The following is a 16212-nucleotide window of genomic DNA, read 5'->3' as shown; positions in this document are numbered from 1 at the left end:
GCCTATCCCGCCTTCACTAATCGATAACGAATTGTGATTGAAAGCATGCAGTTCGCAATGTGTGGGTTGTCATCATTAATTTTTAAGTATTTCCACACCTCTGAGGCTGAAATTGTTTCTGCTACTGCCACCGGTGTCTCTGTGCACGGGAAATTCTGTCAGTTACGTCATGTGAGGTATCGGTCTTTGGTATCGGGGGTGTTTTTACGAGTACGAGTACAAGTACATGAGCTTGGTATCGGGCCCGATACCGGGTGCATCCCTAATTTTAAATATGTCTTTAGTAGCTTTCTGTGCATCTGAAAGTGTTAATTGTCTTGCTGGCAATGAAGGCCTCTCTGAGCCATCGGATTTTATCAAAAATATCTTAATTTGTGTTCCGAAGATGAACGAAGGACTTAATGACAGAATTTTCATTTTTGGGTGAACTACCCCTTTAAGTACAAAATGTTAAGCACAAATAAGGCCATAAAAGCAGCAAGCATAATAATTATGAAAGACAAAATGCTGTTAAAAACAGTTTTAGATGTATAGCATGTCAACTTTATTTCACTTTTAAGTCAACTACTACAACATACTACTTAAATGAGGACATGTGGCCTTCATTTGTTTTTATAAATTCAATAATATATTATGTTACAATGAGTAACATTGTCACATGATGCTGTCTCATTGTAACACATGGTGTAACAGGTATGTGTTGTGTTTATATTTGCATACAGTAGAGCAAACATTGCAATAAAATGCTTTAAACTTCAATTCATCTCCAACCAGCCAAATAAGACCCAAATGACCTTCAAAACTCACAAGCAATGAAACCTCAACAGGAACAATCTATTATTGCATTCTAAAGTACTATGAGAGTACAATACCTTTCCTTGACTTTAACACAAACCTCACAACATTACTAGAGAATAAACATCAGATTTGTTATCTCCATCATCGGGGTGCACCTGACACAACCCTGGCCCCACGGACCTCATTGGTCAAGCATATCACCATGACAACAAAGGGGAGGACCTCAATTCTAGAATGCTCCTTACCTTCCAGCGACATGGGCTCCAGAATGCCGAACTGTTTGAGAACAGCCACAAACAGAATGATGACCACTCCGATGGCAAACAGCTCCATTCCCTGAATACCCATGGCTGCGATGATTTACGACACTTGGCACAAGAACTTCTAGAGCTACTGGAAGTGAAAGTATTAATCTGTGTACTAACACAGGACAAAGCCAACTGGCCGATATAGCATGGCACCAGATGCAGAGTGTCTCAAAAGGAAAGAGTCATTTCATTAGTTCCTCAGAAGAATATTTAAAAGGAAAATCAGGGGATATTTTTGGCAGAACGTCAAGCTAGCAGTGTGCATGGGAAAAAGAGTCCGGTCTAGTTACACTTATTTTGGAGATGAGAGGAGAAGTCAGTGTTTCCATGTTAGGTCATTTTTTCTTGAAAGCCCCATCGCATAAATAAAGAGCTGGATTGCAGTTCTCGTACACAGTCCAGATGTGTAAAAGCCATCCTGGGCCGCAAATGTTATTTGCAAGTGTCAACAACAGACAAGAGCATTTTAAACTCTGTCGTGAAGAAGTGCTGCGACGATGCTGTGATATTCAAGATTGTTGCTCCGAAAGTGTACGTTTCGGTGAAAAGCAAGAGGCACAAGAGAACGGAGAATCATTCCACAGATCCAGACGAGTACAACGTGGAATTACGACTTGGAAGCAACGGACACGCTGTGCTAATTTTGCTGTTAAAACGATCATATTTCATTTCATGTCCTAAGTGGCTCGTAAATCCGGATTTTGTTGATGTTGACACAGAAATTTGAGACTAATGGGCACCTTAGTGCCTCAAACATGAATAATAGAAGTCATTAAAGAAACACTCAGTTTAGCTATTTGCAGGATCAACATCTGGCACTGCCTCGGTCACTGCGACAAGAACTGAGTTGGCATCTCGAATCCTGGTCCAAAGCATTCGGCGGCCTCCTGCTTGTCACACCAGGTTGGTGCAAACCAGCAAAAAAAGCTACAAGGTACTTCCTATGGCAGTGGTAAAAAATACCCCAATCCTTTGCAGTGAATCCTTCTTTACCTGGGTGCAAATCCAGTGAAGTTCTCAATTCTTGGCCCCCGTCAAACCTTTCAAACAGCCCATTAAGTTCGGTGATACGTCTTGGGAGTGGTCCCAAAGAATGCGGTTTCTCGTCTCCTCCTTCTCAGGGGTTCTGCCGTCAGTCAAGCACTGCTCATCTTTTCCCTTATCTGTTTTCTCAGAGTCAGCATCAAGTGCTTTTGTCTCTTCTTTCAACTTGTACTGTACAGTTCACGTTCTTTCTCCCTCCCTCCCTCGCTTCTCTTGCCCTCTCTTGTCCCGTAATAATCTGCAATGGGCAGTTTATCTTCACCTCTCTGTCCATACCACCCCTCCTTCCGTGTCTCTTCCTCTCTGCTCATCTATGACCACTCCATCTCTTCTTTTATCCATCGCTCACTTTTCTAGCCTCACTACCCCTGACTGCAAAGTCAGACCCCTGTGAGAACTGGTCCTTTTTTCCCCTGGCCACAATCCCTTTCTCCGTCTTTCTATCTCTCTTTACCTTCCTTCCCTTCTGCCTGGGGACTTGGGGAAAAGTCACATTTCCAAACAGGGCAGAATGCAGGAGAGAGGGAGAGATACTAGGGGGATCAGATTCCAGGGACGCCCTCCCCTACCGATTTCCCAGCCTCCATCCACCCACATATCTGTTCCATCTGGAGCACTTTCTCTCTCTCCTTCCTCTCGAGTGAAGCAGGGCAAGGCCTCTGCATGGAATGGGACAACCAGAGGAGACAACATTAGCTTACAGGTTTTCCTGTTTATTGTATAGCAGGAGAGAAGAGGAAAGAGCTATAATAGCTCAGTTAGATAAAAGAATCAATAAAGTCTTAATGGTAGCTTTAAGTCAACCAAACGGAAGGTGAGATCAAACACTGTGTCTACTGCCAGCATCAGCCCATCTCTCACACCTCCCCCTCCCCCTTTATCAAATAGCTGTTTTTCTATTTAAAAGAGCCATAAAAAGACAATAAATATCAGACATGACATCAGAAACAGACAAATATATATATATATATATATATATATATATATATATATATATATAAATATACAGTTGCAAGAAAAAGTATGTGAACTACTTCCAGAATCTGTGAAAATGTGAATAATTTTAACAAAAAAAGAAGCGGTTCACATACTTTTTCTTGCAACTGTATATATATATATACAGTGGGTACGGAAAGTATTCAGACCCCCTTAAATTTTTCACTCTTTGTTATATTGCAGCCGTTTGCTAAAATCATTTAAGTTCATTTTTTTTCCTCATTAATGTACACACATATTGACAGAAAAACACAGAATTGTTGACATTTTTGCAGATTTATTAAAAAAGAAAAACTGAAATATCACATGGTCCTAAGTATTCAGACCCTTTGCTCAGTATTTAGTAGAAGCACCCTTTTGATCTAATACAGCCATGAGTCTTTTTGGGAAAGATGCAACAAGTTTTTCACACCTGGATTTGGGGATCCTCTGCCATTCCTCCTTGCAGATCCTCTCCAGTTCTGTCAGGTTGGATGGTAAACGTTGGTGGACAGCCATTTTTAGGTCTCTCCAGAGATGCTCAATTGGGTTTAAGTCAGGGCTCTGGCTGGGCCATTTAAGAACAGTCACGGAGTTGTTGTGAAGCCACTCCTTCGTTATTTTAGCTGTGTGCTTAGGGTCATTGTCTTGTTGGAAGGTAAACCTTCGGCCCAGTCTGAGGTCCTGAGCACTCTGGAGAAGGTTTTCGTCCAGGATATTCCTGTACTTGGCCGCATTCATCTTTCCCTCGATTGCAACCAGTCGTCCTGTCCCTGCAGCTGAAAAACACCCCCACAGCATGATGCTGCCACCACCATGCTTCACTGTTGGGACTGTATTGGACAGGTGATGAGCAGTGCCTGGTTTTCTCCACACATACCGCTGAGAATTAAGGCCAAAAAGTTCTATCTTGGTCTCATCAGACCAGAGAATCTTATTTCTCACCATCTTGGAGTCCTCCATGCGGGCTTTCATGTGTCTTGCACTGAAGAGAGGCTTCCGTCGGGCCACTCTGCCATAAAGCCCCGACTGGTGGAGGGCTGCAGTGATGGTTGACTTTCTACAACTTTCTCCCATCTCCCGACTGCATCTCTGGAGCTCAGCCACAGTGATCTTTGGGTTCTTCTTTACCTCTCTCACCAAGGCCCTTCTCCCCCAATAGCTCAGTTTGGCCGGACGGCCAGCTCTAGGAAGGGTTCTGGTCGTCCCAAACGTCTTCCATGTAAGGATTATGGAGGCCACTGTGCTCTTAGGAACCTTAAGTCCAGCAGAAATTTTTTTGTAACCTTGGCCAGATCTGTGCCTTGCCACAATTCTGTCTCTGAGCTCTTCAGGCAGTTCCTTTGACCTCATGATTCTCATTTGCTCTGACATGCACTGTGAGCTGTAAGGTCTTATATAGACAGGTGTGTGGCTTTCCTAATCAAGTCCAATCAGTATAATCAAACACAGCTGGACTCAAATGAAGGTGTAGAACCATCTCAAGGATGATCAGAAGAAATGGACAGCACCTGAGTTAAATATATGAGTGTCACAGCAAAGGGTCTGAATACTTAGGACCATGTGATATTTCAGTTTTTCTTTTTTAATAAATCTGCAAAAATGTCAACAATTCTGTGTTTTTCTGTCAATATGGGGTGCTGTGTGTACATTAATGAGGAAAAAAAATGAACTTAAATGATTTTAGCAAATGGCTGCAATATAGTGAGTGAGTGAGTGAGTAAATGAATTGAATTAAATTTTAGTAACAGAATTTTTACTTTATCAGAATCCCAATGAACTCTTATTTATCCATTTTTGAACTCTGATTCTAGGATATCAGATAATTCAGTAAAATTAATTCTTACAGGACTCTTATTTGAACCATTTTGATATTTGATTTTTGGAAATTTAAAAAGAAATTTTCCCTGGAAATGTACCTTAATTTCACTATTATAATATAATAACACATGCTCTGACTAAGCAGATGTATTTATGTCTGGCGTCAGTGCTTGTTGTGTATAGGAATTAATGTTGAGCTTTTAGGAGAACGGGGCAGGTTCCAGTAATGCCATTAGAAGATGAACACTTCTTAATAGGAGCTAAAGCATGAGGCTTTTGCTGACAGGACACTATGGTCTAACATAACTCATTGAACCTGAACACAGACATTAGGAAAACAATGGTACAATCTGATAGCTTAGCACAGATGCTTGGAAAAGAGCACATATTTTCTTTTAAAATATAATTTTAACAAATCCATCCCCCTCTTTTCATTTCACGCTTTAAAGGGAGATGTGCTTTCGAGTATTGATCCAATGCACTCCTATTACAAACAGCAAAATTTGGATTTATCCATCAGTGCTGTAGTATTCATTCACGGCAAACAAACCGGCATAAGGCTATTACTACGAAGGAATAGTCTGGCAAAGCGATCCCTCAATGTATACAAACACTGCACTTCCCCTCTACATGTTCAGTAACTCTGCACGTACAGAAATGAAACCTGATATAAGGCAGCCGGTCCTCTATCTAATACATAAGCACTCTGAGGCCAAACACGGCCCTGCTCTTTAAGTCCTCAGACTCGACAGAAGTGCTCTCTCTGTCTCTCCCTCTCTTTTAATGAGGTGTGATGGATCGACTTTTTAATGATAAAAACACCCTGGAATGCACCGACAAAATAACTTTTATGACAACAACAAACAAAGTTTGGGAATCGGGGATGGGCTCCCATTGATTGAAGGGAAATGACTAATTACTCCTGATAAGTACTTGGCCCATTTACCCATTTCCAGTGACATTTATACGTTACCTAGAGTTAGCATACACATCAAATACCCATCAATAGGCTCAACAAAATCTGTGGCTCAACTTTTTTCTTTGTGCATTTGCGGTGATCATTTTTTGAGGAATATTCTGCACAACATTCATTGGTATCAGAAAACAACCTCAATGAAAACTTGGTTTAGCATTTGAATTACATTTTATTCTTAATGAAAAGTTACATTTTAATCACTTTTTTATTTTTAATCAAATAATTGTAACAATTGTGGTGTTAGTCTATGGAATTCTTTCCACTGAGGTCACCAATAGAAAATAAAAGTATCATAGATAATTGAACAATTTTAACTTCTTGATTTCCTGCCCAGAAAAGCCAACTGTAGAGGTGCTTCTCAAACGGAAGGCTGCAAATCTTGGCTGCCAAAAAGTGCCGCCGAAGGCCGTCTCATTTTGAAGGATCCTTGGAAGGCACCTGGCCATCCACGTGATGTAAAAGAAAACGTGATTCATCAGATATTCTGATCCGAACCAGCATTAACTTCATGAGCAATTTGAGCTACAGTAGCTCATTTGTTGAATTGGACCACACGGGCCAGCCTTCGCTCCCCACGTGCATCAATTAACCTTGGCCGCCCATGACCCTGTCGCCGGTTCACCACTGTTCCTTCCTTGGACCACTTTTGATAGATACTGACCACTGCAGACTGGGAACACCCCACAAAAGCCTGATCGGTGTATAGCTATATACAAAGAATTATTCCAAAATTAAGTTTTAATAGTATTTTCGTGCCGTGACTATGGGGCGGGGACATGTGGGACATAGCCATGCGCACTTACTACACCATCTCATTTTGGCGTTTAATGCTGAGGAGAACTCTAGCCATACAGCCTCATTAGGAAGTTGCCTTCCGTTTGAGAAGTAGCCCACTTCAGATGACTGTGTATGTCCTACAGGGCCCTCTGCTGGACAATACACATTACTGTGCAAACCTTTTTTGGGAAGGATCAACAGAGAAATGTGAAGTTTCTTGTTTGTAATAAAGTACAGTGACTGCTTTATTGGGTGCAGTAACTACACAATTATATTGGCAAAATATAATCAATCAATCAATCAATCAATCAATTCTATGTATTCTATGTATCTATGTAGTTCTATGTATGTATGTATGTATGTATGTATGTATGTATCTATCTATCTATCTATCTATTGATCTATCTGTTTGTCTATCTGTCTGTCTGTCTGTCTTCTGGATTGAGTGAGAAGGAGTGCTCTGTATGTTTAAGGCGGAGTCTCTTTTTGCCCAAAAGTAAAAAGACCCTCGGAAGCTCTTATAAGTAAGAAGCTTTGACAACATTACTCAGATTTTCTACCACAAGTGAGTAGCCATTAATTTTGTTCAATAATTGTTTTTTAATAAAATATCTTCTAATGAAGCTCTAGTCTTAAAGTATGAAATGCCTCATGTATGCTTGTCTTTGTGGTTGGTTTGAATATGCTGACATACTTGCTTCCATATAATTGCATATATTGCAACCTGCAAAATATCCAGATAATTTAACCCAATGCACCTCTCTGAAGGATTTCAAGAAATGAACACCTAAAAATACAAATTCTGTCATGATTTACTCACCTTTGTTTTGTTTCAAACCTGCTTTTCTTTCATCTGCGGAACACAAAATTAGATGTTTTAAAGAACGTTAGTGTCATAAAAAATGTCATAAAGTTTTGTAACAACAGGAGGGTGAGTAAATGACGACATAAATTGTATTTTTGGGGGGAATTATTACTTTAGCTATTTAAATAATTTTTTAACTTGATTGCTTGATTATTACTTGAAAATCTCTGCATTTAATTTTTGTTCATTTTTCCACAAGTGTTTTGGACCACAGAGGCACCAGCATCTACATCTGCACACAATGGCATTTTATTAGTGACACGTATGTACTCAAATGTCCCACCAATCATACTCAGCTCAAAATAGTCATAGTCATTCTGCAGTATTTTAAGAGCCACAGTCATTTGAAATATAAGTATGGTGAAGATACTGATGAACTGAGAAAACATACAGTAGGGTCTGAGAACACTTTAGTGAAAATGCTTCTATTTTGCATTTTTTGGTAATTAAATTTTTACATTTCAAGTTACTGTCTGTTATAAGCTGATTTGAGTTCAACTGTACATGAATTTCAGAATGCCTTACTACTTGGTTTGTCCTTTTTGCTTTAATGACAGCAGCACAAAAGCGGCATAAAACTTAACCCTCTACAGCACAGCGGTGCCCTCAGGCAACGGAAAGTTTTCTTAAGTTTCTTAAAGTTTTCTTCATATTTTTTTTCATGTCATCAACGTGTGCAGTAGAGGGTTAATGATCATCTGCAGCATTATGATTCATAATGATATGATCTAAAGTGCATCTTGAGCATCAATGCATGAAGAACATCTCACCATCTGTACAAACAGTCACATGATCAGTGTCACAAATGTACTTATTTGATTAGTGGCCTAGAATATGCAAAATCTGAAGTACTTATTCACTTACATCTTAATGTTTCTTTGTTTTACTTTTTCCAAAATCCAAAAACTGTTTATTTAAAGATCCAAATAGGTTTTTGGACCTTACTGTATGTTGAGTGTATAACAGGGGCATGAGGTTAAAATTATGGCTTCAATGCTAATCAGTTTAATAAATTATTATTTTCAGAGGGGATCAGTTATATGCTATATTGCATCTGTGCTGTTACGGTGATTGTGCTTTTGTGTCATTGCTTTAATGGACTCTCCAAGAGATGCAGGCAAAACTGTAAAACAGGTAAAATATTATTATAGTAATTACAATAATTAGCTTCCATCTTAACAGAGAAAATAGTAACTACTCTTTTGAACAGCAGAAGTCACACTGGAGTTGGGCGACACTTCTAATCCAGACTGCAACTCAGAAAACACAAAGGCAAGTAGGGTGATAGTAAAAAAAGAGTTTTTAACTTCAAAGATACTCATGCAAACTAGAGTCTGTGGAATTGATCGGTTCTCTTGTGTTTAGGATGGGTGCGACTCATCGTCAGCAGTACTCCAAGAAAATAACAGTGTCAGAATGAGCTCCGTCTACCAGAGCCTCATCCTGTCCACCTCTGAGAGACAGTCAATCTATGAGAGTCTTTATAAAGAGGGAACTAAAATTCCAGAAATTTATGAGAATTTTTAGTGATGGTAAAATCACTGTAATGCACAGACCCAAATGGATTATTGCTTTTAAAACTGAACAGCTAAAAAAACAGATAGAAAAATATCAATGTTCAACTAATAGCCAAATGTATCATAAGGAACAAACATTTATTCTCAGATATAAGAGTCCAATATATAATGTGCTGTCCCATGTGTGTGTTTATAGTCATTTTACAATCGATTGTGGCTCAAAATTTAGAGTCAGAACGACAAGTTTTATAGCTAAACACACATGCAGGCGGAAATATTTGACTACTGACCATTTTTAATGGATTATTTTATATAATTGTACTAAATTAAAGTCTAAAATTGACAGCCTAGTTATGACCCATAAATCTATTTCCCAAAGACTTGGGAAAACTATGCTACTTCTATTCTTTTTCCACATCAAGGAAGTATTTAGGTGTTACAGTATATAGGCCCTGTCCTAAATGGAACCTTAAACACTGACATTCTTCCTACGAGTCCCCACTTTTGTGACGTAACACTACTTTGATTGTCGGGAAAAAGTCCTCTGGGGACAAATGGGACACCCACGGTCTCACGGCCAGCCATCATAATATAATAATGATAACAATAATAATAATAATAATAATAATATTTAATTTAAGCATTTTATGCAGTCAGTGTATATAGTGTCTTATGCAGTCAGAATATTATTCTTAGGCATTTGGTTTTCCAATGTGGTTAAAGGATAATTAGAGGTGTCAGGGGACACCTCCAAGTCAGGTGCGTAGGGAAAACATTTTTTTTTTTTGTGATAGTAACTTCAAATTTGGAACACAAATTGGTTAGACAGGGCATTGATTTTGTAGCAATTTTACAGTCCAAATTATGTAAAATATATATTTAGTATAACCCTTTTAGCATTCCTTAGGTCTCTTTTGAATGGTATTTGTACACTGTAAAAAATGACTGTGATTTTAACAGGTAAAAGACTGTAAAAATGCTATGGTGAAAAACAGTTAATTGGTTTACATAAAGTTTCCGTACTATATACAGTGACAGTTACATTTAATGTTATTTTACTACTCACATTCTTAGTACATTTAATGTTTTAATGTTATTTTACAGTAAAATAAAAATTTACAGTTTTTGGAAGTAAAAAATAAGTCATTGTATAATTTACAGTGAAAAAACGTAAATTGACATTCCCACAATTCCCTGCGTGACGCTTCACATTTTATGTATTTTTGTTGAAATAACTCTTCTTACACTGTAAATGATTTCTGTTGTTTTCACAGTAATATACTGTGTTCTCAACAGTTCCCTACTGTAGAATCTGAGCACAGTATGTTACTGTACATTTAGTCTTTTTTACAACATTATTACTGTATTCTTAACAGTTTCTGTATAAGCTGTATAAGCTGTGTACAGTATGTTACTGTAGATTTTCACTGCATTCTGGGAAATACAGTTGCAAGAAAAAGTATGTGAACCACTTGCAGATTTTGTGAAAATGTGCAAAATTTTAACAAAATAAGAGAGATCATACAAAATGCATGTTATTTTTTATTTAGTACTGTCCTGAGTAAGATATTTTACATAAAAGATGTTTACATATAATCCATAAGACAAAAAAATAGCTGTATTTATTAAAATGACCCAGTTCAAAAGTTTGTGAACCATTGATTCTTAATACTGTGTGTGGTTACCTGGATGATCTACGACTGATTTTTTGTTGTGTGATGGTTGTTCATGAGTCCCTTGTTTGTTCTGAGCAGTTAAACTGAGCTCTGTTCTTCAGAAAAAATCTCCAGGTCCCAAAAATTCTTCAGTTTTCCACCATCTTTCGAATATTTGAACCCTTTACAACAGTGACTGAATGATTTTGAGATCCATCTTTTCACACGGAGGACAGTTGAGGGACTCAAACACAATTATTAAAAAAGGTTCAAACATTCACTGATGCGTCAGAAGGAAACACAATGCATTAAGAGTCGGGGGGTGAAAATTTTGGGGGTCATTTTGTATTATCTCCCTCATTTTGTTAAAATTATTAACATTTTCACAGATTCTGCAAGTGGTTCACATACTTTTTCTTGCAACTGTATATTAGCCTACTGTAAATCTAAATACAGTACTAAAAGACCGTGAAAAACAACCACATCTCACACGCAACAACTCTGTGACAGACTGATGAAGATTAAAGCCCACAAGATTATGGTAGGTTAACTTATAATTTTTTTGCTTTATATGGTTTATTCTGATGTTATTTGCAAGATATAAAGCTACGTTTGAGTTAATACGTTTCCGTAAAATTTGAGAAAGCTTTTATTTTCTGGCCTTTTCCTCAGCGTCGTGAAGATGAAAGTCATAGAAGTACATTAAATAGGTATACTTTAAAACACATGTAGTCACTTCATTTGATTGATTGTTCTAGATAGAAATTGCGTTCCGGGGGGGAGAAATGGGAACGCGGGGGATCAAAGGGGCAGGGGCTCAAGCCCCCCCCACGCCACTGATGTGAAGTATATAACAGTAAAATTAAAAATAACAATAATAAAAATAATAGTATAATGCTGTACTTTATTTTAAAGTATGCTTAAAACTACTGTAGTTATTTTTACGGTAATTTTACTTCGGTATGAAATACAGCAACTACTGGATAATTGTTGCAGGAAGTTAGTTAATTTGACAATAAACATTTTACAGTGTAGTTTTTTCTAATCAGTTATGTGCATTAGGGTTTTATGTTACATCTAATGTTGTTAAATTAATGTTTATTTCACGTGTGTTACCATGATCCTGTTTGGTCACCGTGATTTTGCCAAGTAAGACATGTTTCTGGATCAACATATTTTGTTGATCCTGGAAAAACATTCTTGTCTGAAAATTTAGTCATAACCCCATTCCTACCCCTAAACCTATCCCTACCCATAATTTATCCCTAAAATCAGAGAGAAATGATAGGTGAATAACACTGACGTAGAAGCACCTAACCCTGGTTGTAAGCCTAAACTTGACATAAACTGTAAACTTTTCCCTCAAATCTGATTGGTTGATTGGAATGTTGTTCCAGGATCAACAAAGATGTTGATCCAGGAACATGTTGTACATGTTGTCTAGTGTTTGTATGAATGACATGGTGTGCACCTTCTATATATTAGTATTGTCCTTCTCAGCTGGTGGAAAAGCTGCTTGTGATGAGCTTTGATTCATCATGTGACTCTCATCACCACTGTTTTTGGTGGTTGTCAGTGTATTACAAAGGTACAAAACAGATATTAGTACTTCAATAGGTTGGTAAATTAACATTATATCAGTCAAGGAAATACGTTTTTACTGTAAATTTAGGTTAAATCGGTAAATCCTAAAATGATGCTACTGTATTTTTTACTGTATTTTTCTGGCAACCACTGCTGCCAGGTTTTTTACCGTAAATGTAACATTTTTTTTTTTTTTTAACAGTATGTAAAATAAACAGTTATGAACTGTAATTATTACTACAATATAAACCTTTAAATTATATGGTTTTGAACTGTAAAATAGACAGTAAACTAAGCGCTGTCCCGTAAAACCTAAAATGTTGCTACTGTATTTTTACGGTAAGGTTCTTGTAACCACAAATGCTGTTTTTTTACCTTAAATTTTACAGGGATTTTTTTTTACAGTGTACCATGGATGATACAGTGGAACGCTAACAGGATAAAATAAAAATATTTTGTTCAATACGTTTGCTTTACAGTAAACTTAAATTTCTATAACTTTTTTACATTTTAATTTTTTTAAGCTGCTTTCACTTCTGCCATAATCGTCTAAGCATTCAAGAATTACAAACATTCAGATCTATGATTAAAAAAGAGTGTGATAGTTAACTAAATAACCCAGTTGTGTGACAAAATAATTTTTCTCAATGGATAATTCTCTTACTTAATACTAGTTCCAACAGCTATATGCATAATAATAATAGTAATAAAACAACAAAAATAAAATATAAAAATGTAGTATAGCATGATACACTGCAGGAGGAGGACACTGCTTGACTCCATGTCAGCTATGTATCTGCATTTCATCCATATTTGTTCTATGTAATAAACTTTATAAACTTACAATGAACTCCAGAAAAAAACTTTTAATGTTTTCTAATAATTTTACAATAAAAGTAACACTGTGTCCAACTTAACAAGCCAAAAAGAACGGGTTTGGGTATCAAATGATTAAAAGTGACAAAACACAGACAGCTCAAAGACAGAGTGTTGTTCTGATAAGCGTTACCTGAGCGATGATAGCGAGCCGTACTGTGACGACAATCAGCCAGGAAGCTGGGTCGAGAGAAACGCCGACGCGCTTCTAAAGAGAGCGTAGCCATCACACTCCCCATTATAGACTGATACAGAAACCACACCAGATTAGCTACAAACAGGAACCACAATGAGCATGAACCAACAGCTGATCTCCGAGAAACCAGATGACAATGTGTGTGTGTATTAGTGTCAGTGAAAAAGCACATTGAATAGTCTGTTTGGTGACTATGGGTCAGACACTCAGGTAGATACATGTGAGGGAGAAAGACACTTCAAAGACTCCATGCTACAATGACCTTTCACTTAAAACACAACACACAGTCTCCCTCTCTCTCCTGCGGCCTATGTTTGAATTTTTTTTTTCTTCTCACACCGAGACCACACCATAGAGGTGGAAATATTAATACGAGTATATGAATAAAACAGATGTGCTTCAAGACCCCTGCGTCGAGCACAGACCAAAGCGTCTTTAAAAATGTGCATGGGCAGTTTTTTTTAGTATCAGCTATATAAGTAAGACAAGGGTCTTCAACAGTGATCTTCTGTGGTACTGCCGGGAATCCACCTATTATGAATTTAATTATTTTTTCAATCCATGAACTCAAGTCTAATTTATTTATTATAATTTAAATTTATATTTATTATTGATAAAATATAAAATTCCATAGTATATGCTTTTGAAAGAAGTCTCTTATGTTCTTGAAGGCTGCATTTGTTTGATCAAAAATACAATAAAACAGTAATATTGTGAAATCATATTAAAATTCAAAAACAATTTTCTATTTTTATCTCTATTTTGTTTACTTTCTTTTAGCTTTGTTCTTTCTTTTTACATTTGTTTCCATTTTTGTGTGCACTTTTGTACACTACCGTTCAAAAGTTTGGGGTCAGTAAGGTTTTATTAATATTTTTAAAGGAAGTCTCTTATATGCTCACCAAGGTTGCATTTATTTGATCACAAATACACAGTAACAACAGTAATAATGGGTAATATTATTACAATTCAAAATAACTGTTTTCTATATGACTGTATTTTAAAAGTGTCATTTTAAAGCTGAATTTTCAGCATCATTACTTCAGTGTCACATGATCCTTCAGAAATCATTCTAATATGCTGATTTGGTCCTTAAGAAATTAATTTCTTATTATTATCAATGTTAAAAATAGTTGTGCTACTTAATATTTTGGTGGAAACCATGATACATTTTTTCAGGATTCTTTGATGAATAAAAAGTTCAAAGCATTTATTTGAAAAAGAAATCTTTATAATATTATAAATGTATTTACTGTCACTTTTGATCAATTTAATGCATCCTCAATGAATAAAAGTATTAATTTCTTTAAAGTACATCTTACTGACTCCAAACTTTTGAATGGTAGTATAATTATAAACTCTTGACATCAATAGTGTGTAGTGTAATGGATTGCACTGGCCACTGTGAGGCGCTAGTGTATCAGTGTGATGCATGCGATACATTCACGACAGTCACAAGTGTCTTTCCTGCCTATTGTGTCCTCGTTGGCTGACCTGGCTGAAGGCCACTGAAACATGAGACAATAGATTGAGTCGATCTGACTATTTAAGGCACATATAAATGCTTAATTAGCAAGACTTATGCATATTCTGTTGCATAACCTGGACGGCCCCTGCTGACGCCGCAATTTCCTTTCCTGTCGCAGATTTAAAAAAAAAAAAATCTGTTGACCTGCAAGCAGTCAAGAGAATATATTAAACAGATATTTGTAGACAGAATGCAAAAATGTGGTGTCAGTGTAACACTACAAATAAAATCCAACAGATTCTTTCTAAGATTGTCCATGACTCTATTATCTTTCAATTTTGGAAAACCAGACCCTTTTTATACGAATTTGCAATTTTCAGTCAAATAGTCATGAGATTTTAATGCTTTTGGTTCCCGTAGCTAACATGGAACGTTCTCAGAACTTTGGCTATTGTTCTGGCAAGGTTCTCTCAAAGTTCTTCAAGTAAAGTTAATAGAACGTTTGTTCAAAGTTATCTGATCTTTAATAATGTTATCAAAACTTAGCACAAAACATTATTTATACATCAATTATGGAGCATTTTTTTTCCTGAAAAGTTTTAGTTGGATGTTCGTCTAACATATTTTAATGTTACTACTTTATTCAGAACATTCAGAGAAAATTTAAAACTAACGTTCCCATAATGTTTGCAAAATGACAAAATTCCCTTAACGTTCGCATAACCAACAACAAAAAAAGTTAAAACATTTAAAAAACTGGATGTTTTGAATGTGCAGAAAACATTCAGAATAAGTGTTTTCATAACTTAAAGGGTTAGTTCACCCAAAAATGAAATTTCTGTCATTAATTACTCACCCTTATGTCGTTCCACACCCTTAAGACCTTTAATCATCTTCGGAACACAAATTAAGATATTTTTGATGAAATCCAAGAGGTATATGACTCGTCCATAGACAGCAATATGATCACCACTTTCAAGGTCCAGAAAGGTACTAAAGACATTGTTAAAATATTCAACGTGACTGGAGTGGTTCAACCTTAATGTTATGAAGCGAAGAGAATACTTTTTGTGCGCAAAAACAAAACAAAACTAATGACTTTATTCAACAATATCTTCTCTTCCCTGTCATTATTCTTATGCAGTTGACACAGTAAGCACAGTGAAGGCTTACGTGTTTACGTCCAAATGCCAGCGTTCTAACGTAGAATCTGGAAGCGCTGGACGTAAACAACGTATGAGAATGATACAGAAGAGAAGATATTGTTGAATAAATTCGTTATTTTTGTTTTGTTTTGGCACACAAAAAGTATTCTTGTCGCTTCATAAAATTAAGGTTGAACCACTGCAGTC

At 36.7% G+C, this 16212-nt stretch overlaps 1 protein-coding gene and 1 long non-coding RNA gene across 3 annotated transcripts in view; one reads left to right on the top strand and one right to left on the bottom strand.

The window, feature by feature from the left end:
- The window catches only part of kcnip3a (Kv channel interacting protein 3a, calsenilin), a 72792-nt gene that overhangs the window by 21216 nt on the left and 35364 nt on the right, over nucleotides 1-16212 (bottom strand). The window contains exon 1 of one of the 2 annotated variants that reach the window (XM_051902077.1): nucleotides 1044-2306. The exons of the other annotated variant lie outside the window; for it this stretch is intronic. Within the exon in view, the coding sequence (XP_051758037.1) occupies nucleotides 1044-1146 (103 nt within the window). The 5' untranslated portion in view covers nucleotides 1147-2306. Of the gene's footprint in view, nucleotides 1-1043; nucleotides 2307-16212 lie in introns of those variants that run through there. 2 annotated transcript variants of the gene reach the window in all.
- On the top strand, nucleotides 7207-9869 carry LOC127517031 (uncharacterized). Its single transcript, XR_007931171.1, has 4 exons — nucleotides 7207-7264; nucleotides 7764-7826; nucleotides 8591-8698; nucleotides 8778-9869. It is a non-coding gene; the product is annotated as an uncharacterized LOC127517031 (long non-coding RNA).

The sequence above is a fragment of the Ctenopharyngodon idella genome, chromosome 8 (genome assembly GCF_019924925.1).
Source record: "Ctenopharyngodon idella isolate HZGC_01 chromosome 8, HZGC01, whole genome shotgun sequence".
NCBI classification, from domain to species: domain Eukaryota; kingdom Metazoa; phylum Chordata; class Actinopteri; order Cypriniformes; family Xenocyprididae; genus Ctenopharyngodon; species Ctenopharyngodon idella.
The sequence above is the reverse complement of the archived record's forward strand: the minus strand, read 5'-3'. Positions and strand labels throughout refer to the sequence as shown.